Genomic DNA, 23,729 nt, shown 5'->3' on the forward strand with positions numbered 1-23,729 from the left:
AAAACTATGGCGGCAATTGCATCACTGCTTACAGCTGCACATATACAATATGTTTTTAAAGCTTATTTGGAAAGGCAGAAGAAAATGTAGAAGGTGTTGTATGACACAAAGAAAGGAGCAAAGTATTAGAGACATCATAGGGTCACATAAAATGACAAACAATACAGTGTTATGAAATGAGAGCAAGAAGACAACTACAACCAATGGGATAGAATGAAAAGGAGGCCACTTCTCATTAAGCCCTCAATAAACAGCAATAGGGAAAATAAACTGGATATGTCAGCTTACTGACAGCTTCACCTCTCTGCCACTTTATGCCACACCTCTTCTAGGTCTAGATACATCAAGCACTTTCATATTTAGGTGGACTCCCAGCAACCACCACAAAACCACATGAAGGTAAGAGAAATGAAGAGGGTACTCCGGATATGTAGAGGATCATCCAACTCTACGAGTAGCTACTGGCAGGCCACCTACCCAGCAGTAACTAACACTGTCCCTTCAGCTATAATATTTCACCAACAGCAACACTCATATGAGCTCACACCAATCCAGAGCCTATCTACCAAAAGGCAATAGGCCACCCATCTCACTCCCTTTCAAACACAAAAACACATCCACATCCACTCTTTCACTTAGATACAAAACACACACACTTCCACACAGTGATAGATGCCAAACACATACAGACACTAATACAGATAGAAATCACAAATGCACAAACATACACACACACTCACAGATACAATGCCCACTCAAACACATACATATCTTCAGCAAAGCCTCAGCTAAGTCCTTTGTTTGGCCAAACTTCTCTACGTCTTGATTTTCATGCTCTGAATATTCAATAAAAGTTCAACGTTTCTGCTGCTCTGCTGTCATCTATAAGTTCTAGATCTATCTCTAAGAGGCTAATATAGAGAAAGAGGTAAAAGGGAAAAACTGCATTCTCCCAAGCTTCCCAGCCATATAAGGAGGACCAGGCAAGATGGCCTTTTCAATCGCAGAGGCATCCAACACTTTCCCATCTGGAATGTCATAGGAGGTGTTGGCAAAGCCAAAAAAGGTGTTGGACTGCCATCCCAATTTGGGTGGCTGGTCGGCACTTGCATTCCCTGTTCAAGGCTGCAATGAAACCCATGCTGGTCTTGCATTAAAACGCAAGCATGTGTCATTGGCATGCATGAAAAAAATGTTCATAATTTCGGAGACAACCTTAAAACCTGACTTATCCGTGTCTTTGCTCCTCAAAATCACCAAAATCTGCATCCCTTCCACCTGTGGTCCCATCTGTGGAGCTTACACTAATTAAGACTGTTGTTCACCTTTCTCAACTATCTTCTCTTCACACTTTGAGTATGTTAGGTTATTTCCACTATATGAGTATATACGGTTGGGTTCTTTCCTGGATTTATTTTTATTTAACCGGTTATTAATTTTCTGTGTTCTGGAACTTATGGATCCATTTACTTAAGATGTATCTCTGAGCTAAATGTTTGGTCCTCTACTCTTTCCATCCTACAGAACTCAACTATCTTCTATTATGTCTTCATTTGGTTTTCATGCTAATTTCCATATACATGATATCCAGCTATATTTCTCATTCCGAGTACTTGCTGATTCTATTCTAGCTCGCCTTTGTGCCCTTTCTTACAACTTACTCCACAGCTGCGCGTATTTGGTGATCACTTGGCTCTTCTTTGACATTTCCAAAAACACATTTCTTTAGTGTTCCATTCATGGTGGGGCCCATTCTCAAACTGCACTCATAAATACAACATGTCAATCTGACTTTGGCTACAGCAAGGAGACTACCAATAACAGAGCTAAATCTAACTGGCTTCTACTTGGGGAACACTAGTTGCATTACCCATAGTGGGCCACACAAAAGCAGCACATAAAAATACTAATAAATGATTGTTTTCATTGAAGATCTCACAAACAGTGCCTACTCTAATTGAGCTTTATGCATACTATTGACTTCTTTGTCTAGCAAACTAGGTAGCGCAAAGCAACACTCACATATATCAATGCCACCAGAGCACTATCAACAACAAGACTAACCCAATCCACTCTGCCTAGGCACATTGTGAACAGCAACAACAACAAACATTTAAAGAGGGTCAAGGGGGATTTTAGAGACCACACTCTGATACGGCCCCAACATTACTGGACGAACAGAAGTATCAGAGGGTCTAATATAACAAGAAGGGGAGCGCTATATATACACCTAAAGAGGACTAACAATGACCACCTTCATCAACATACCAAGGAAATAATATACCAAGGAAATAAGGGTCACCCTCACATGGAGTCTAACCAGTGATCATATGAGGATTCCCATCAGTCACCACACGGAACCGCCCTTCATCATTTGGGTTCCTCTTGAGACCACTAATGATGTTATCTATTCTATTTCACATGGAGGGTTATGATGGCAGAATACCCTCCCATGATCAGATAGATTAACGTGGTCTCTCTTCTTAAACGGGGAGGATGTAGTAAAGAGGGGACTGATATCGTAGTGCAAAAATTAGTGAAAGTAAAACAAAACTAAGTGTATGTGAAATAAAATTGGATGAGGGGGTGCTGAGCGTAGCTTTATTCTGTTGCTACCCACTCCGCCAATGTTAAAAAGTAGACAGGGATAATCCAATAATTCTCGGATCATCTAATGTATTCTGGGGTCAACATGTTTCTGCAATGTGTGACAATAGTTGTCATTGCTTTCATCAGGACCATTATACAATATATGCTACTACGAATTTGTGCTCTCAAAGAAAAAAGAAGTGCTCAAAATTATAAATGAATTATAAATGATTCAAAACTCGATACTAGGGTCACCTGTATCCACTAGATGTCTGTATCGATGATTTCACCATTCCAATGAGGATATTGCTAGAAATAGTGAAAACATGAAGTTGTTATATCGTAGTCATTTAGAGCAAACATAGCTTTCCTGTGCTTGTACATCTATACTAGGTCACATTTATATAATCCTAGTGGGAAGTAACGTTCTTCCAGGCACACTCATAATGCCATTTCATATAGTGCACTGATCTCAACCTTAGAAATGAATTGTCAAAGTGACCAAAGGAGATTAACATCTTACCCCACTTGGAAGATGTATAGACCTCACCCCACCTGGCCACGGCTCAGGATGAAGGGGAAGCACCGCTCTGAAAAAAGGGCAAAAAACAGCAATGCTGAAAAAGCCACTTGATTCTAGTGTTTAACAGATAGTCCCATAAAAGCGCCAATAGCGCTGCCCAATGCCCCTCTCACATGTCGTGATTGGCCTTTAAGCATGATAGTTTCTCAACTACAACAGCGTAAAATATGCACCCAGTCAAAGAATAAATCCAACAGCTTGTTGGGAGCATAGAGAGTCACTCGCACTTCGCAGTGCTTTAGCTAATTCTAATATTTTCGAAACTCTCGCTGAAGATATATGCAGTAAAATATACAAAGAATTATCAACTCACAGCGCTTGCAAGGGTTGTAAAGCACAGACACGCATACACGTCTCTCACCTGACCGTCGGTACTTCGAGTCGGTGTCTAAGCCGATCGGGGAGGTGTGGGAGTCCGCCTAAGCTGCCGTATATATCGGCGTGCATGATTGGACAGATGCGTGTCACATGGGTTGTTACATGGAACACGATTGGCTGGATTTTGCACCAATAGGGTTACAGTATTCTCGTGATCCAAAAGGTAAACAATGAGAGCACTCGAATACTCGGCAAGATTATCAGAATGGTATATAGCCCGAATTTTTTATAACATCCCAGCCTGCGCTAATACAGCAGACAATCCATACCGCATAACATTGCTGTTGCTTAGATTATAACGTACGTGTTCTATCAGTTAAGGTGCTTGCTTTTTATGAATGGTGATTTCGCGCAATGTGTTATAAAAAATGGGTGTTAATGTAGAGGGTATGGAGACTTGTTAGATCAAACCGTGTATATCATGTATATCAGACCGTGGATGACAAAACAAGAAAAAGGGAAGTATAGTTGAATTAATCAGGTCTATGCCCGCAGCAGTGTCAGAGCATTTAAGGCTGAAGAGAGTACCATCAGCTGAGAAAAAACTTTATAGGTTGACCCATGGTATATCATCATTTAGCCCGCCACGGTTGGTACCCAATTTGAAAACCCATTTTTGTTCTTTCAACAGCAGAAATCTGCCTATGTCGGTGATATGTAGCGGAATGTTAGGCTGTTCAATAACTGTCCACTGGAATGCAGTGGATGGATGGCGTGCCTCAAGAAAATGATTCGTAAGTTTAGTGGCTTGCCTCTTGCACCTAATGGTGCTCTTGTGTTCCGATATCCTCACTCTGATCTTCCGAGTGGTCATCCCCACATATTTTAGTCCACAGGGACATGTGATTAGATATATTAAGTTGTCACTGTCACAGTTTGTGAACTTGTTTTGAATCCAGGGCCGTGTTGTGCCTATATCAATTTCTGTCGATTTTTTCGTTTAGGGGCAGGAATGACAAGAACCACATGGGTGGTGACCTATCACAGGAGGAAGGTCCCATAGTGTACCCAGAGCCCTGGGTTCTCTGTTGCGTGGTCTCGTGTGGATCAAACGGTCCCTCAAGTTTGGGCCTCTCTTGAAGGAAAACAGCGGCATCTGAATTGTAGACTCATCAGAGTTCAAAATGGACCAGTGGCGTTTAACAACTCTCTGGATCTTATTGGACAAGGTCCCAAAAGTGGTGACAAAAGTTAGTCTTTCCAGGGGAGGGTTTTGCACTGGGGGTTCCAAAAGAGCTGAGCGATTGTTGTTCCTGGCTCTTTTAAGCGACCGCTGCACTAACTTCTTCGGATATTCCCTAGATATCAGTTGTTTTTTTAGGGTCATAGAGTGATTCTCAAAAGCTGCTGCACTTGAACAATTCCTATGAACTCTAAGAAATTGTCCGTACGGTAGGTTCTCCCGTAAGGATTTGGGGTGGTGGCTGTTGAAACATAACAAAGAATTCCTCGCCATGGGTTTCCTGTAGAGTTCTGAGTGTAAACCCTCTGCAGTGGATGTAATGAGGAGATCCAGGAAAGCCAATCTGTCTTTCCCTATCTCTATGGTGAAACGAAGGAACTCATTCCTACTATTCAGCCATCCCAAGAACTCCAAACAGCTCTCACTTGTGCCTCGCCATATAACCAGGACATCATCGATGTACCTTTTCCAGGTTCTGATACATCGAAGGAAGGGGTTCGTGTTGGCCAACACGTACCGTTGTTCGAATGAGTGCACATAAAGATTTGCCAGGCTGGGGGCGTAAACGCTCCCCATACTGGTCCCTGACACTTGGAGGTATATCGTGTCTTCAAATTTGAAAAAGTTGCATTTAAGAGCTAGCGTGGCACAGGCCATGATAAAGCTCACAGGAGTCATACTTTCAAGAGTCTTAGATTGCAACAAGTACTCAATTACTTCCAATGTTTCGTCTTGAGGTATTGAAGTGTAGAGTGCCTCTACATCGAACGAAACCAGGAGATCCATGGTGCAGTCAAATTCAATTTCGGGTAAGAGGCGTAGTACGTCACTTGTATCTTTTAAATACGTCGGCATCTCTTGTACCATAGGGCGCAAGAAGAAATCGACGAATGTTGACAATGGTTCAAGAATTGAACCGCTGCCCGATGTTATGGGCCGTCCCGGTGGTGGTCTCTGTTCCTTGTGTATCTTGGGGAAAAAGTAAAAATAAGGTGTGATAGGGTGAGCAGTACATAAAAAAGAGGCTTCTTGGGATGTAATCCATCCCTCAGATAGAGCCTCCTCCGTCATGGTGGAGATGATGGTTTTTAGTTCCTCAGTTGGGTCAACATCAAGGGGGCGATATGATTTCCTATCGCTGAGTTGACGGAGACACTCGGAACGGTAAGTGCTGGTATCCATAAGGACCGTTGCTCCCCCTTTGTCTGCAGGTTTTATTGTCAATTGTCAAAGATTTGGAGAAATTCAAATTTGATAAGGTTTATCCTTATACAAGCGACACTTATGTCCCTCCTGACTTTACAGCAAATGGACGCAAAAATGGGTCCAATTACGGAACTTCGAGTTCCGATGATACCAGTTCAGGAAGCGACAATGGGTCCACATATCAAGGTCCAAAGCCAAGAGGTAGAGGAAAGAGAAATTACCGCAACAATTGGAGAGGCAACCAACATAACCAAACATTTATTTGGTGGCCCCCTAATACATGGCAATATGGTGGGCCTCCATTTCCTCCACAGATGGGACCACAACAAATGGGCCCGTTCCAACCCCATATGGGACCTTTCCCACCTCAATTTCCCAACAATTTCTCAGGACAGCCTTTTTTAGGCGTGGGCCGAGGTCGATCACGAGGCAGAAAGAGAGGCCAGCAGCAACCACAGGTCCACTACAGCCCGCCATCAACCTCAACCAGGAACCTGAGGAGTACAACAACAACCACCTTGGATCCGGGCTTGTGATCAATCTGAGCCAGCATGTTTTGACACCCACTGAGGAGAGAGCTCTAAATAGAGGTCTAGGTTTTGTACCAACTCATGTTAATGACCACTTTGAAACTCGTCTCGAACTAGCCCAATTTTTAAGAAAAGTTAGACTACATTTTTTCTTTGCTAATAAATCAAGATCAGAATTGGAAGTGATACGAGAGACTAACACTGGATTGAAACGTAAATCGACTTTCAATCCTCCCGCACATGCCATGCCTCCTAAGGTTTTGGCATTTGAACAAGCCCTGGAGCGGAATATAGAGGACCTATTCTCTAATCAGGAGAAATTCTTCTGTAACTTTCCCAAAGATGAACAACTGGCCGTGAGAACTTTGTCTACATGTCAAGAATTGACAATAAAACCTGCAGACAAAGGGGGAGCAACGGTCCTTATGGATACCAGCACTTACCGTTCCGAGTGTCTCCGTCAACTTAGCAATAGGAAATCATATCGCCCCCTTGATGTTGACCCAACTGAGGAACTAAAAACCATCATCTCCACCATGACGGAGGAGGCTCTATCTGAGGGATGGATTACATCCCAAGAAGCCTCTTTTTTATGTACTGCTCACCCTATAACACCTTATTTTTACTTTTTCCCCAAGATACACAAGGAACAGAGACCACCACCGGGACGGCCCATAACATCGGGCAGCGGTTCAATTCTTGAACCATTGTCAACATTCGTCGATTTCTTCTTGCGCCCTATGGTACAAGAGATGCCGACGTATTTAAAAGATACAAGTGACGTACTACGCCTCTTACCCGAAATTGAATTTGACTGCACCATGGATCTCCTGGTTTCGTTCGATGTAGAGGCACTCTACACTTCAATACCTCAAGACGAAACATTGGAAGTAATTGAGTACTTGTTGCAATCTAAGACTCTTGAAAGTATGACTCCTGTGAGCTTTATCATGGCCTGTGCCACGCTAGCTCTTAAACGCAACTTTTTCAAATTTGAAGACACGATATACCTCCAAGTGTCAGGGACCAGTATGGGGAGCGTTTACGCCCCCAGCCTGGCAAATCTTTATGTGCACTCATTCGAACAACGGCACGTGTTGGCCAACACGAACCCCTTCCTTCGATGTATCAGAACCTGGAAAAGGTACATCGATGATGTCCTGGTTATATGGCGAGGCACAAGTGAGAGCTGTTTGGAGTTCTTGGGATGGCTGAATAGTAGGAATGAGTTCCTTCGTTTCACCATAGAGATAGGGAAAGACAGATTGGCTTTCCTGGATCTCCTCATTACATCCACTGCAGAGGGTTTACACTCAGAACTCTACAGGAAACCCATGGCGAGGAATTCTTTGTTATGTTTCAAAAGCCACCATCCCAAATCCTTACGGGAGAACCTACCGTACGGACAATTTCTTAGAGTTCATAGGAATTGTTCAAGTGCAGCAGCTTTTGAGAATCACTCTATGACCCTAAAAAAACCAACTGATATCTAGGGAATATCCGAAGAAGTTAGTGCAGCGGTCGCTTAAAAGAGCCAGGAACAACAATCGCTCAGCTCTTTTGGAACCCCCAGTGCAAAAACCTCCACTGGAAAGACTAACTTTTGTCACCACTTTTGGGACCTTGTCCAATAAGATCCAGAGAGTTGTTAAACGCCACTGGTCCATTTTGAACTCTGATGAGTCTACAATTCAGATGCCGCTGTTTTCCTTCAAGAGAGGCCCAAACTTGAGGGACCGTTTGATCCACACGAGACCACGCAACAGAGAACCCAGGGCTCTGGGTACACTATGGGACCTTCCTCCTGTGATAGGTCACCACCCATGTGGTTCTTGTCATTCCTGCCCCCAAACGAAAAAATCGACAGAAATTGATATAGGCACAACACGGCCCTGGATTCAAAACAAGTTCACAAACTGTAACAGTGACAACTTAATATATCTAATCACATGTCCCTGTGGACTAAAATATGTGGGGATGACCACTCGGAAGATCAGAGTGAGGATATCGGAACACAAGAGCAACATTAGGTGCAAGAGGCAAGCCACTAAACTCACGAATCATTTTCTTGAGGCACGCCATCCATCCACTGCATTCCAGTGGACAGTTATTGAACAGCCTAACATTCCGCTACATATCACCGACATAGGCAGATTTCTGCTGTTGAAAGAACAAAAATGGGTTTTCAAATTGGGTACCAACCGTGGCGGGCTAAATGATGATATACCATGGGTCAACCTATAAAGTTTTTTCTCCGCTGATGGTACTATCTTCAGCCTTAAATGCTCTGACACTGCTGCGGGCATAGACCTGATTAATTGAACTATACTTCCCTTTTTCTTGTTTTGTCATCCACGGTCTGATATACATGATATACACGGTTTGATCTAACAAGTCTCCATACCCTCTACATTAACACCCATTTTTTATAACACATTGCGCTAAATCACCATTCATAAAAAGCGATCACCTTAACTGATAGAACACGTGCGTTATAATCTAAGCAACAGCAATGTTTTGCGGTATGGATCGTCTGCTGTATTAGCGCAGGCTGGGATGTTATAAAAAATTCGGGCTATATACCATTCTGATAATCTTGCCGAGTATTCGAGTGCTCTCATTGTTTACCTTTTGGATCACAAGAATACTGTAACCCTATTGGTGCAAAATCCAGCCAATCGTGTTCCATGTAACAACCCATGTGACACGCATCTGTCCAATTATGCACGCCGATATATACGGCAGCTTAGGCGGACTCCCACACCTCCCCGATCGGCTTAGACACCGACTCGAAGTACCGACGGTCAGGTGAGAGACGTGTAGCGTGTCTGTGCTTTACAACCCTTGCAAGCGCTGTGAGTTGATAATTCTTTGTATATTTTACTGCATATATCTTCAGCGAGAGTTTCGAAAATATTAGAATTAGCTAAAGCACTGCGAAGTGCGAGTGACTCTCTATGCTCCCAACAAGCTGTTGGATTTATTCTTTGACTGGGTGCATATTTTACGCTGTTGTAGTTGAGAAACTATCATGCTTAAAGGCCAATCACGACATGTGAGAGGGGCATTGGGCAGCGCTATTGGCGCTTTTATGTGACTGTCTGTTAAACACTAGAATCAAGTGGCTTTTTCAGCATTGCTGTTTTTTGCCCTTCTTTCAGAGCGGTGCTTCCCCTTCATCCTGAGCCGTGGCCAGGTGGGGTGAGGTCTATACATCTTCCAAGTGGGGTAAGATGTTAATCTCCTTTGGTCACTTTGACAATTCATTTCTAAGGTTGAGATCAGTGCACTATATGAAATGGCATTATGAGTGTGCCTGGAAGAACGTTACTTCCCACTAGGATTATATAAATGTGACCTAGTATAGATGTACAAGCACAGGAACGCTATGTTTGCTCTAAATGACTACGATATAACAACTTCATGTTTTCACTATTTCTAGCAATATCCTCATTGGAATGGTGAAACCATCGATACAGACATCTAGTGGATACAGGTGATCCTAGTATCGAGTTTTGAATCATTTATAATTCATTTATAATTTTGAGCACTTCTTTTTTCTTTGAGAGCACAAATTCGTAGTAGCATATATTGTATAATGGTCCTGATGAAAGCAATGACAACTATTGTCACACATTGCAGAAACATGTTGACCCCAGAATACATTAGATGATCCGAGAATTATTGGATTATCCCTGTCTACTTTTTAACATTGGCGGAGTGGGTAGCAACAGAATAAAGCTACGCTCAGCACCCCCTCATCCAATTTTATTTCACATACACTTAGTTTTGTTTTACTTTCACTAATTTTTGCACTACGATATCAGTTCCCTCTTTACTACATCCTCCCCGTTTGAGAAGAGAGACCACGTTAATCTATCTGATCATGGGAGGGTATTCTGCCATCATAACCCTCCATGTGAAATAGAATAGATAACATCATTAGTGGTCTCAAGAGGAACCCAAATGATGAAGGGCGGTTCCGTGTGGTGACTGATGGGAATCCTCATATGATCACTGGTTAGACTCCATGTGAGGGTGACCCTTATTTCCTTGGTATATTATTTCCTTGGTATGTTGATGAAGGTAGTCATTGTTAGTCCTCTTTAGGTGTATATATAGCGCTCCCCTTCTTGTTATATTAGACCCTCTGATACATTGTGAACAGCAGCAACCCTTTCATCCCTATGTTGGTCTTACTAAGGATATAATAATCTTTTCTAGCAAAGACTCAATAACCCACATACACCACACCTGGGGACAAACAAAAACGACGATATCTTCCCCAAGTTGAACCCACCATCTACAACATCAACCATATAGACGTCACTGACTCCATCAAGTACATCAGCTATACCAGCCTATCCTGAACAAACAGATATCACCCAACGTACAAACCAAATACGGGTCCCCTTATATATGTAACACCACTCTGTCCCATCAGGTAAAGGCTCTCAGGGATAGGCACTCTTTCACTATGCACCACAGTTCAACCCACAAGTGTGTTCAGACCATCCATGCCTCACACACTTTTGTATACTTCTGCACCCAGGCCCACACATTCTAGTCACGTGACCAACATGACTTTTATACCCATGCCCCTTTCTATTCCTTTAAAACTGCCCTCAAACAAAACTTTCTTTCATTTAGTCACCCTGAAATAACAACAGCCCTATAGTGATGTCATGAGCACATGGTGGCGCCCTGACCATTCTCTGGACTTAAATGTCCAATTTAGAGCTGACGTCAAAGTGACAATAAACAATCATCTGTCTTTTGAGTGTGTCTTCTAGGTGACAGGTGTATCTGCCTCTACCATGGGAGGAGAAACTTTGCGTAGGGGTGTAATTAAAGGCCCTGCAGTCCCGGAGGTGCAAGGAGGGCCCCACCCTACAGGGGGCCACATTCAGCCTCAGGTATATGAATACCTGTGACACAGGGATACTTCCCGGTCCATGGGACCCCTCAACACATTCTGGGGTGTAAGAGGGGCATATTTAGCATTACGCCACTGACTTTGTGGGGGGAGGTCTTTTGTCAGAAACTCCCCCTCGCTGATGGAGGAACTTTTACCATCTAAAATGGTCACTTACAATTGCCCACCAAAATATCACTGTTAATTATTTTCCTGGAAGTCCGCCACCCTTCAGACGGGAGTCCTTGAGATAACTTTGCTGAACATGGTGGCCAATGTGCCACTGGTAGTACTGTGGGGTTACCTCTGCCATTTTTGGGAGAGTTACTACAGCACCTTGGTGAACCTCTACATTTGTCAACCAGGCTGCGTGAGATGTAGGTGGAAGTTCTATAGTTTACTGGAGGATTCTCCTTTACAGCCCTTCTCTATAGACCCTAAATTATGGCTAGGGCTCCCGGTTTTATGGTATTTATCTTTTTAACAGTTCCGTCAGTATTTATCCATACTTATTTTGTACCCATGTTATTGGTATTTATCCGTATTTAGTTTGTGTTTTGAGAGTAAATGGAGTCGTAAAATGGTACATTTCCACCTATATTTAACTGATAAACGTGCACTCATACTTTGATGCCTGTCTCCTTTTGGAAAATTAGGAAGCCAAAAATAACAAAACACTACACCTACAGGTAAATATTAGCATTATAAACAAGTATGTTAAGCTATGCCTGTATTTAAGGATATCTCTTCCCAATTTTTACCACCCGTGGCTCATCTGTTGACCTGGAATTCATGTAGGACAGCATAGTTAGTCACCCACAAGTAGCACAATTGTCTGGTATTATGCATTTAAAAATAAATACAGACAGGAAACAAATTGTTTTCTCTCTGTATTTATTTGTAAAAATCAGTAAAAACGGAAAACTGGGAGCCATAATTATGGTATACTATTTTATGGAGCATCTGTAAAACATTTCTGTTTGATATACTCGGTGAGCAAATAGATATAGAGAAGCATAAAACATATATGATTTACCTCGGGCTGCGTGGAAGGTATGTTCGGCTCCGCAGTCTGCTCTTCGGACGTCGTTCCTTCTGAAAGACAATGAATGGTACAGTCCTGAGCTCGCGCATAACTATCCAGGCCTGACTAGGCAGGTGTTAACGCCTCGAGTACTGGCGGTTCTCTGCTGACGTCACCAGCCTGACGTGTGCTCACTGACCTGGCAGAGATGTGCATTTGACAGATATTCTACGTAAACACGCACCTTCTCCGTGTACGAGGTGTGGGGGTTTGCTGGCTGCGTCCTTGTCGTTTCTGCGCTACTGACAGGGCAGTGGACCGGACGCGGCCCTCTGCCCCCACCCTCGCCCACACACACTCTATATACCCCCCAGATGGTAGTCTCCCAGCAACTCGGGGTCAGAAGCATCAGTCAGAGCAGAGGAGCACAGATAACTCACAGAAATGTTCAGTGATACGCCAGTGGGGGCCTTCTCTACTAATTATTAATCCCGTCACTTAACAGCTTTTATCGGCTGCAGCCCGCGAGCGGCCCGGCCTGAGAGGTCGGGGACTGTCCTGTTTAGTGCTGCGTTGCGTTGGTTGCCTGTGTGTCGCTTTATACCGAACTAACACAGAGTTAAAGACCCGAGGGGAAGAGATACATAGGTGGGAACTGGAAAATCAGAAAGGAGGGCCCTTGTCAATGCACTGAATAGAGGTCATAAGCAGTTCTCCGACGGCCTGCTGACTGAAGGTCACAGTTGCCACATAGCGGCGAGGGTGGTAGCGTCATCCGAGTCTTGAATACTTTGTACAACCAAACAAGACTTGCATATCCTGCAGTCCTCGCTGTTGCATTGCATGAGCCTATGTAGCCTCTTACTGTGCATGGAGGAGGGCACTACCCCTCAGCAAGGGCCTGCTTGACTCAAGGTACCAAACTTGCCAGCGTGGCATCATTTGATGTTACACCATTGCATCTGAAGAAGCAGGGGAGAATCAGAACAGGCCCATATATATAATCAGTATCTGGGAAAATCAGAGATCCTGGTCAGGGCCTGACAGGCCTATTTTCCACCGGGCATTTCCCTGGTGGGCTGGAGCTTTGGAAGCCACTTTAAAAAGCCCAGTGCTGCTGCTGCATATGCCACTTTACACAGCTCCAGAGGTTAATTGTAGCAGGGCAGGGCAGTCTTCAAAAGAGAGAGAGAGGGAGCGAGGATGAAGGTACAGAGAAAGTGATCGGAGAGAAGAAGAGAAGTAGAGAGAGAGAGAGAGCGAGACTGGATGGACGGAAAGAGAGAGATTGAGCAAGGTGTTGAAGGGAGTGGGGCTCGTTCGAGCATTGTTACCAGAGCTGCTTTTGGTTCCCCATCCGGCACTGATCCTCCTAACAGCCTTCAACTGCCAACCTGACTCTCAGCTCTTCGCCAGTAGCTAAGAGTTTTACCCCACACACACATTTGGGGCCCGATGTAGGTAGCCCTTTACCGATCGGAATCGGCCGAAAATACCGATTTTCGGCCGTTTCCGATCGGTAAAGGGCTATGGAGATGTAGGGGCACATTTTCGTTAATTTTACCGATTCGTTATCATTACCGAATCGGTGAATTTACCGAGTCGGTAATATTTACCGATTCGGTAATGATAACGAATCGGTAAAATTACCGAAAATGCAATGTAGGTAGCCTATGTTCCGGCAGCACATGGCTTACAGAATCGGTATTTTACCATGGAATACAAATCCATGGTAAAAAAACGATTCCTGTGTACATGCACATCTGTGCATGTACACATGTGCCATGTGACAGACAGACGTGCCCTTAGGGCATGTCTGTGTGCCACATTGCACACATGGCCGTTTTGGGGGTGCTAGAGGGTGTCAAAGTGACACCCCCTGCACCCTTGTGAATTCTTAAATTACCGATTTGGTAAATACCGAATCGGTAATGCCTAATCATTCCTATGGGCTTCAAAGCCCATAGGAATGAATGGGCATTACCGATTCGGTATTTACCAAATCGGTCATTTAAGAATTGTTAAGGATTCGGTAACGAATCCAGATGTTGGGACCTACATCCCATTTACCGATTTTTGAATACCGAATCGGTAGGATTCGGTATTTCAAAATCGGTAAATGGGATTTACCTACATCGGGCCCTAGATGTTCAGCCCCTATTAGTCAAGCCCTGCAGCGTTTTAGCTTTCTCAAGTCTGTTCACTGTGAGTGGCTGGCAATAAATAACTCGAAGCATTTATAACACGTACTACCTAGGAATTCTCTTGGTCGGAGTCTTAAGGGGTTACCTTAAAATAAGAAGGTTTGAGTGTCTTTAAAGGTAGTGCGGCTAAGCAAATTTCTTAGCGCATCTAGTGCCAGATGTAGGTAGGATTGATTTACGGATTCATAATTACCGAATTTTACCGATTCGGTAATTATGAATCGGTAAATCAGAGGGGTGGGTATGTAGGTATTCCAGATGTGCTGGAATACCGAATCGGGGAAAATCGGTATTTACCGATTCGGTAAATACCGATCGGTAATGCCCATTCATTCCTACGGGCTTTGAAGCCCATAGGAATGAATGGGCATTACCGAATCGGTATTTACCGAATCGGTAAATACCGAATTTCACAAGGGTGCAGGGGGTGTCACTTTGACACCCTCTGGCCCCCCCAAAAGAGGCTCGGGTGCCATGTGGCAGGCATACCTGCCCTAAGGGCAGGTCTGCCTGTCATATGGCATAGGTGTGCATGCACACATGTGCACGCACACCGGAATCGGTATTTTACCATCAAATTGGATTTGATGGTAAAATACCGATTCGGTAAGGCTTGTGGGACTCAGAAGAGTCCCACCTACATATCAAATTTACCGAATCGGTAAAAATACCGATTCGGAATTTTACAGAATCTGTAAATTTACCGATCGGTAAATTTACAGATTCTGTAAAAATATGCCCCCTACATCTCAAAATCCAATTACCGGTCGGTAACGGCCGAATTCGGCCGTTACCGACCGGTAATTGGCCACCTACATCTGGCCCCTAGAGAGGAATTGTTGGCTGGTCCCTGGACTGAGCGAGCCCTACTACCCTGGAATTTTAGCTTCACTGAGGCGTGGCCAGCAATCGGTTGTCCGGCAGAGGACATGTATATCGTTCTCGGAATACCGTTTAACATAAATATTGTGCCCTAAATACCATCTATGAAAAATATCATCACATTGGAGTTAGTCGTGCTTAATTTGTGAACGAATGAGTGCTGGTGCCCAAAGCTCTACTAAGAAGGCCGTGGCTGGTGCTATTAAATGGCGCTGTGTGGAAATCCAAGCCTGCGTAGTCTCAAATTCACCTCAGGCCTCTATAATACACTACCACACCCCCGCCCCCTTTTCTCACTGTTTGCTGGTTCATGCTTTCTCCCTTTCTGATAAGTTTATCCCTTTCTTGCTCTCTGTAAATTTCTGATGAGGAAAAATATGTGCCAGTCGCCAAAAATGAGTGCCGTTGACTTCCACTGGCAATCACTTGCTCAAATTAAGCGCTGGAGTTGGTAATGTACTTCAACCTCCAGAAGACAATCTTAAAACAAATTCTGTCCCACACTGGTACCCAATGGACTGATTTTCTAACTGACATGAAATGATCCTTCTCAGTTACCACATCAATGAGACAAAGTCAGCACACTGAGCTCTCTGGAGGCAGGCAATCTCAGAGGCTGGCAGATCCATAAAGAGGTGGCAGTGGCACACCTGCATGGAGGCGGCTGTGGCTTACTTGCATGGAGGCGGCTGTAGCAGACCTGTATAGAGGCGGCTGTGGTAGACCTCTATAGAGGCGGCTGTTGGAGACCTGCATGGAGGCGGCCGTTGGAGACCTGCATTGAGGGGGCTGTGGCAGACCTGTATAGAGACAGCTGTGGGAGACTTGCATGGAGGCGACTGTGTCTGACTTGCATGGATGCGGCTGTGGCAGACCAGTATAGAGGCGGCTGTGGGAGACTTGCATGGTGGCGGCTGTGGCAGACCAGTATAGAGGCGGCTGTGGGAGACTTGCATGGAGGCGACTGTGGCAGACCAGTAAAGAGGCGGCTGTGGGAGACCTGTATAGAGATGGCTGTGGCAGACCTGTATAGAGGCGGCTGTTGGAGACCTACATGGAGGCGACTGTGACATACCTGCAGGGAGGTGGCTGTGGCAGACCTGCATAGAGGCGGCTGTGGCAGACCTACATGGAGGTGGCTGTGGCAGACTTGCATAGAGACAGCTGTGGGAGACTTGCATGGAGTTGGCTGTGGCAGACCTGTATAGAAGCAGCTGTGGCAGACCTGTATAGAGGCGGCAGTGGGAGACCTGCATGGAGGCGGATGTGGCTGACTTGCATGGAGGCGGCTGTGGCAGACCTGTATAGAGGCGGCTGTGGCAGACCTGTATAGAGGCGGCTGTGGCAGACCTGTATAGTGGCAGCTGTGGCAGACCTGTATAGAGGCGACTGTCGGAGACCTGCATGGAGGCGGCTGTGACATACCTGCATGGAGGTGGCTTTGGCTGACCTGTATAGAGGCGGCTGTGGCAGACCTACATGGAGGCGGCTGTGACATACTTGCATGGAGGTGGGTGTGGCAGACCTGTATAGAGGCGGCTGTGGCAGACATATATAGAGGCGGCTGTGGAAGACCTGCATGGAGGCGGCTGTGACATACCTGCATAGAGGCGGCTGTGGCTGACTAGCATGGAGGCTGCTGTGGCATACCTGTATAGAGGCGGCTGTGGCAGACCTGTATGGAGGCGGCTGTTGGAGACCTGCATGGAGGCGGCTGTGACATACCTGCATGGAGGTAGCTGTGGGAGACCTGCATAGAAGCATCTGTGGAAGACCTGCATAGAAGCAGCTGCCATAGTTATGCACCGAGTTAACAGTGCCCTCAAACTCTCAGGTTGCGTGTGCCAGAGAGAACAGAGACAGGATGGGTCTGAATTTATATAGCTAATACTAACAACTATAGGTTCCTATTCCTACTTGTCTGTTGGGAGGCATATAGGTGTCAGAGGTAAAACCATGGTTCTTTATTTTGAATGTAGGAGATATTTCCATTAAGGCAGAGGAGCGTCGCCCCGCTGACTTCAATAGGAAAAATAAAACGATAATAACGTATCGTTATTATCATTTCATTTCTCCTATTGAAGTGTGCGGCTCTCGGGGTGGGACAGTTGGCCAGAGCAGGGAGAGGAGTTGTTTGCACTCCTTAAGTGTGCATGACTGCTTGTCCGGCCCTCTCGGGCCAGCCAAACAGTCCTGCGCACTTTGCATCTTCCCCACCAGGCTTGCTTTACACAGACTGGTGAGGAACATGCAAAGCCTCCTTGTCCCCATCTGAGCACCGTGGTTCTAGTTCTCAGAACAGCATCTGCAAAATAAAATATTTTAATATTGTTTTATTTTTCAGCTACTGGCAGAGCCAGTGTGTGCAGGGAGGGGTGGGCCAGGCCATGGGAGGGAGGAGGAGGAGTGGTGGATGTGCATTTTGAAGTGCGCATGTCAGTTTAGGCCGGCCAAACTGACATGCGCACTTAGGTTTCTCCAACCTGGCTGTATGGCAAAGCTGGGTTGGAGAAACAGGACAGGCTCCCTGTGCCTCAGCGAGTATTAATCCAGCCTGCTCAGGCCAATCCACACAGTGCTCTCATGCTTGAGAGCAGCATGGGGATTGGATGGGGAGTCTGTGATGCTGGCTCGGGGACTGCTGGGACCAGGAAGTGGAAGGAGACGAGCCTGAGACGGCTGGCAGCACCAGGTACGTTTACAAAAAATTATTATAATTATTAACTCAGTGCTCCCCTGTGTGGTGCCCCTGCACCCCCCCCCCCACCCTTCTGACTCCCTGCGCCCCCTCACCCAGTCTACCACTCTACCACCACTGGTCGGTTATATACTGAATAGTGCTAGTGGAAAAGAGGAGCCCTGTGGTACGGCGATGTAGGTTAAGACAACCTGGGATAAGCTGGAGCCAATTAAAGCTTTTTGGGTTCTACAGGAAAATATAGATACAAACCAAACAATGGTGGTTTTATCTGCATCATCTCTTATTACCAGTGTGTCCAGTAAGTACAGAGGAGTCGGATGTCACCCGCTGCGGACAGGTCGAACATTATAACAAGCATCTCTCCACCTAGCTGGTAAAGAAAAGTCCCAAAACCACCAAGTGCACCTTCTGTGTTAAGCTTGAGTTGAAAACCCATTTGAAAGGGAGAGAGTCATTTAAGTCATGCTGCAGTTGGGAGACACACATTTTCTCCCTGACCGTGGCTGGACAGGTACAGTAGTGACAGTTGAAGGAGAGCCCCTTGTTACTAGTGCTACATGGGGTACAAGGTCAGTGCTGTTCCATGTCCTGGGGATTTTCAGAGATACTTGAAATTGCCTACAACAATAGTTTCTGCCTTGAAGCTTGTGGGCCAAATGGGCAACTCCAGACTTCCCGAGTGGGTTGATGGTCTTTTCCCTCTTTCCATGCTACGGAGCAACACTTTATGGGACCATCACTTGCATTCTCTCCCGGTAAGCCTCCAAGCACTAAAAGCTTAGGGGTTCCTCTAGATTCACACAATACCTTTTATATCCAGTAGTGACCTAGTTGCTGACCTTTCCTCCAGAATAATCAGTTCTGTGTTTTTTTTATATAACGATTGATTAGCACCTGAACAATTGCTTTCATCAATTTTGCTTACAAGTGCTTGCAATCATCTGGCCCCCTTCTTATTCTCTTTGTATACCAACGGCCTTGAAGAAGAGATGTTGAGGGGGGCCCAGGACCTGCCACGGGCAAAAAAGCGCCTGATTCCCGCTCTGCTTTATGCAGACGACGCCGTCATTTTGGCGCGCACTCCGCGCGAACTACAAAAGTCCCTGAATAGGTACACTGACTACATGGGCAAGCTGGACTTACATGTGAACGTTAAAAAAACGTTCGTCATGATAGCAGGCAGTGGGAAAAAACAAGTGAAGAGCATTTATCCCAAAGTTCAAAAACTTGAGGTAACTGACCAGTACCCGTGCCTAGGTATTATGATTGATAAAAAACGGAACTGGCGGCCTGCAGTAGAGGCAAGGTGTCACCTTTTTAAAAGAGCCACAGCGGCACTGATTAGCTTCTCTCAGAGACTGGGGAGAAGGGCACCAGTAGAGTTACTAAAAATTTATAGTGCAAAGTGTCAGGCGATTGCACTATATGGGGCGGGCCTCTGGGGTCATGTAGACGTCAGTACCCTTCAGGTCGTAGAAAACTCTTTTTTTAGATTCCTCTTGGCAACACCGAGATGCACTTCTATCTATGCATCTCATTTGGAACTTGGTGTCCCCTATTTAGAGGATCTTATAAAGATTCAGCCACTACTGCTTTGGAGGCGCATCTGGACCTCTGATAAAAACTCACTGACACAGACAATTGCAGCAGAGACAATGACTCTTGATCGAACTAATAACATAACATGGCTTCGATACATCAGAAATTTCCTTAAAGACCTAGGCATGGAGAAGTATTATTTCCAACCCGAAGGCATTATCGATTTACCAAAGAGAGCGCTGAAACAATTGGCACTGAGTCACCTAGAGTCACTGAGGCTGACCTCTGAGTCCATGAAACCCTCGGTCCTTCACGCCAATATGATCCAGGCCACATACTCCATCCAGCCTTATCTAACACTACAGATTAGTACCTATGAGAGGATGTTACTGACAAGATTCAGGCTAGACCTCTTTTTCAGACTAGTAGCCTTCCATGACGGAACTAGGTGGGATTTAACCTTCCCTGTCTGTCCTTGTGACGAAGAATCAAAACAAACTAATTTACACACAATATGGTTTTGTAAATTCCACCTTCCACATCGGAAAATATGGCTACTACCTCTGTTAAGGCATTGGGGACTGAGACAATGCCGTCCTGCAATGCTTCGCCTCCAATTGCTAGAATCTGAATCCGTTTGTTTTCACATCCTGAACTTTTTAAAATGCGTCATGAAGCACAGGAAAAATCTGTAAAATGTATCCTGGATGTGGTTTCAGATGATGTAACGAAACAATACGCTCCATTATTTTAAATGTACTAACTTGACTCTGTCTGAATCTTAGCTTGTAAACACGCTTTTTTTTTTACTTTCTAAGATATGAAATTGTATTATCAAAATGTTGCTTTTATGGTTTGCCAATGTGTAAAGCCGAATAAAGATATTTATATATACTAGTGCTACATGGGGTACAAGGTCAGTGCTGTTCCAAGTCCTGGGGATTTTCAGAGATACTTGAAATTGCCTTCAACAATAGTTTCTGCCTTGAAGCTTGTGGGCCAAATGGGCAACTCCAGACTTCCCGAGTGGGTTGATGGTCTTTTCCCTCTTTCCATGCTACGGAGCAACACTTTATGGGACCATCACTTGCATTCTCTCCCGGTAAGCCTCCAAGCACTAAAAGCTTAGGGGTTCCTCTAGATTCACACAATACCTTTTATATCCAGTAGTGACCTAGTTGCTGACCTTTTCTCCAGAATAATCAGTTCTGTGTTTTTTAATATAACGATTGATTAGCACCTGAACAATTGCTTTCATCAATTTTGCTTACAAGTGCTTGCAATCATCTAAGCTTAATAAAAAACCTGGAGACACCCACCTCATCCCATGAACTCATACTTGTAGTTTCCTTTCTCCAAGGTCTTGCTGGAGGTTACTTCTCCCAATGTGTCATAGTAAACACAGATAACACCCCACTCCTCACATGCTGCTCTTTGTCCATCAATAACTCAGTCAAGTGTTTGTCAGCGCATCACATTCACCCTGCCTTTCGACTCTGCCATCTGCTCTTTGCAGGGGAACGCTAGCATCTCAAAGTGAGGTGAATCAACTTGTAAGTTCATACACTGCGCACTCCCCTCCCCCATTTCTCCCTGTTACCCCATTTCTCCCTGTCAACAACCTTGCTGTGACTTAAACAGCGGTGCCTCCTCTGATAAGGCAGAGAAGCGTTGCTCCACTGCTCTCAGAGCAGTAAAAAAAAGGAAAAAAATAAATAACAACATAGTTATTTTCATTTTCTTTTTTGTACTTGGTATGAGTTCAGGCGTGGCTGGTGTCATGAGGGTGGGAGGAGTGGTGGCAAACTCCTCGGCTGACTGTCTTCGCCCCTTTCTTTAAACCAGACCTGTCTAAAGAAATGTGCACAGCCGCCATTAAAGTGAAAGCACAGAATGGGGCGATTTCACAAAACAAGCATTAGCAATTTAATAGGTATCGCATTGCTAAAAGTTTGAGCTATCGGTGTTGTAAATGATAATGCAACACCAATAGCTCACATTTTCTGTAATGCGAGACCTATTGCATAGCAAATGCTTGGTTTTTTTAAGCCACCCCCGTCCCACACCACCTCCATGATGACCCCCTCCGTTCTCTGCCAGACGCCACTGGTCCTAAAACCTGTGTTTATCAGCTATGTTCGATGTTCAATACTTTGGTACTGAACCCGCGGAGCATGCTCCACTCTAGATGAAAGTTCAAGTTCCTGCAATGACTATAAATTCAAGCATAATTCTTACCTTGGTCTGATCCTCCAGGCATCACTGGGAGTCCACCTCTGAAACATAAACAACATGTGCAATAAAATATGTCATTTAAGGCAACTATACTAATAACCCAGCATTCACACAATTATTACTATAATGCAAAGGTCAACTTCAAGTCTCTTACCACAGTGCATCAAAATGTACATGAGAAAAGACTTACCTACCTCACACATCAACTCACTACAATATTATTACAAAATTCATATTGAAACAGACTACCACTGTCATAAACTACTATAAAAGAAATAACAGATAAATACACCACTACTCTCACTACCGCTCATGCACCATCACAATGTGAAACAACCACAATAAGATACCACAAAACTGTTGTAAAAGTAAAACACTCCACATCATAGTGCAAGATCCTGTTACAATTTGGAAACAATCCCTTGTAATATAAACATTACTCCAATATAATTCAACCAAACCACCACTGATGAACATAAACACAAAGACAAACCCATAGTCAGTCTGAGTACGACCAGCATGAATACATGTACTGTTATACACTGTCACCATTTAACACTAAGGGGCCAATTTCGATGCGGTCAGAAGCGACTCCAACTGTCCGTCGGAGCCGTTCCGACTGCATCAAAATGTCCCATTCAGATTCCTTTCCGACTGACCCATTTTGATGGGGTCGGTCGGAAAGGAATCTGAACCGGATTTCCGAATGGCCTGATGGGCTCGGAGAGCCTGTCTGCCATTCAGAAAGCCTCCAGTAATCCCTCTGGCTGCTCTTTCCGCCCGAGGGATTATGATGGCAGATTCCGACAGCCTTCCTGTGCTGCCCTTTCCGACACAGAAAGGCTATAGGGATCCGACTTTGGGGGGCCCCAGCAGGGCCCCGTGGGTGCAAGGCCTCCGGATGGCAGCCTAGGGGGCACCAATGGTGCCCTTCTGTTTATCCCTGCACCCGGTGGCAGGCACTTTAAGGTGCCTGCCACGGGGTGCAGAGATGAACTGCACCTCGACTCTTTACAATGAGAGCATGCTCCCATTGTAAAGAATAGGAATGCGACTAACAGTATTCAGTCACAACCAAATTGCTGGGTTGGGGCTGATGAAATGAGGTCGTTCGGTCCCAGTTCCCAAACTATGTCGGAGGGACTCAGGTCCATCCGACATCATAATCGAGCCCTGAGTAACATGTGGATCACCATACAAACACAAATGTACCACCATAAACTCATACTTCCAACTCATTAAATACTCACTCAGTGACTGATTCACAAAGGGCCCCAACACTGGTGGTGGAGGCCCCGCAGTTGTGGGAAAGTCTCCGCAATCGGGGCGGAATCTCCAAATTGAGTATGATCAGTGCCAAGATTTGGCCCCGAGGGCAGAGTCTACCCCACAACTGTGTGGCCTCCGCCTCGATGGCGGAGGCCCTTTCTGAATCTGACCCATAAAATGCAACGTATATCTAATGGAGCTACCATCTTGTACTTAATCTTGTATCATGCAGCCATGCCCTGTGTCCAATTCTACACTGCAGCGTATGGCTGACCATATAGAGGGTGTCATTTTAGTTTAGGCAGACCTGTTTGCTTGTCAAAAAATCCCTAAGAACTAAATTCAAATGTAGCTTTCATAAATTCATCCATTGCATTGTTTAACTAGCAGCACATCCCGACGTTGTCCGGGTATGAATTGCTGCCGGCCAGTAGTATATTGTTTTGTAGGATTTTATTTGGATAGCATTTCTTATCTGTGACAGGCCTGTG

General features: G+C 45.0%; 1 protein-coding gene across 1 annotated transcript in view; it reads right to left on the minus strand.

The window, feature by feature from the left end:
- The window catches only part of FRMPD2 (FERM and PDZ domain containing 2), a 446,136-nt gene that overhangs the window by 140,406 nt on the left and 282,001 nt on the right, over window positions 1-23,729 (minus strand). The window contains exons 31-32 of the mRNA XM_078640972.1: window positions 21,973-22,010; window positions 12,421-12,479 (exon numbers count right to left, since the gene is read on the minus strand). Of these exons, the coding sequence (XP_078497098.1) occupies window positions 12,421-12,479; window positions 21,973-22,010 (97 nt within the window). The remainder of the gene's footprint in view (window positions 1-12,420; window positions 12,480-21,972; window positions 22,011-23,729) is intronic.

Source organism: Lissotriton helveticus, chromosome 5_1 (genome assembly GCF_964261635.1).
Source record: "Lissotriton helveticus chromosome 5_1, aLisHel1.1, whole genome shotgun sequence".
Taxonomy (NCBI): Eukaryota; Metazoa; Chordata; class Amphibia; order Caudata; family Salamandridae; genus Lissotriton; species Lissotriton helveticus.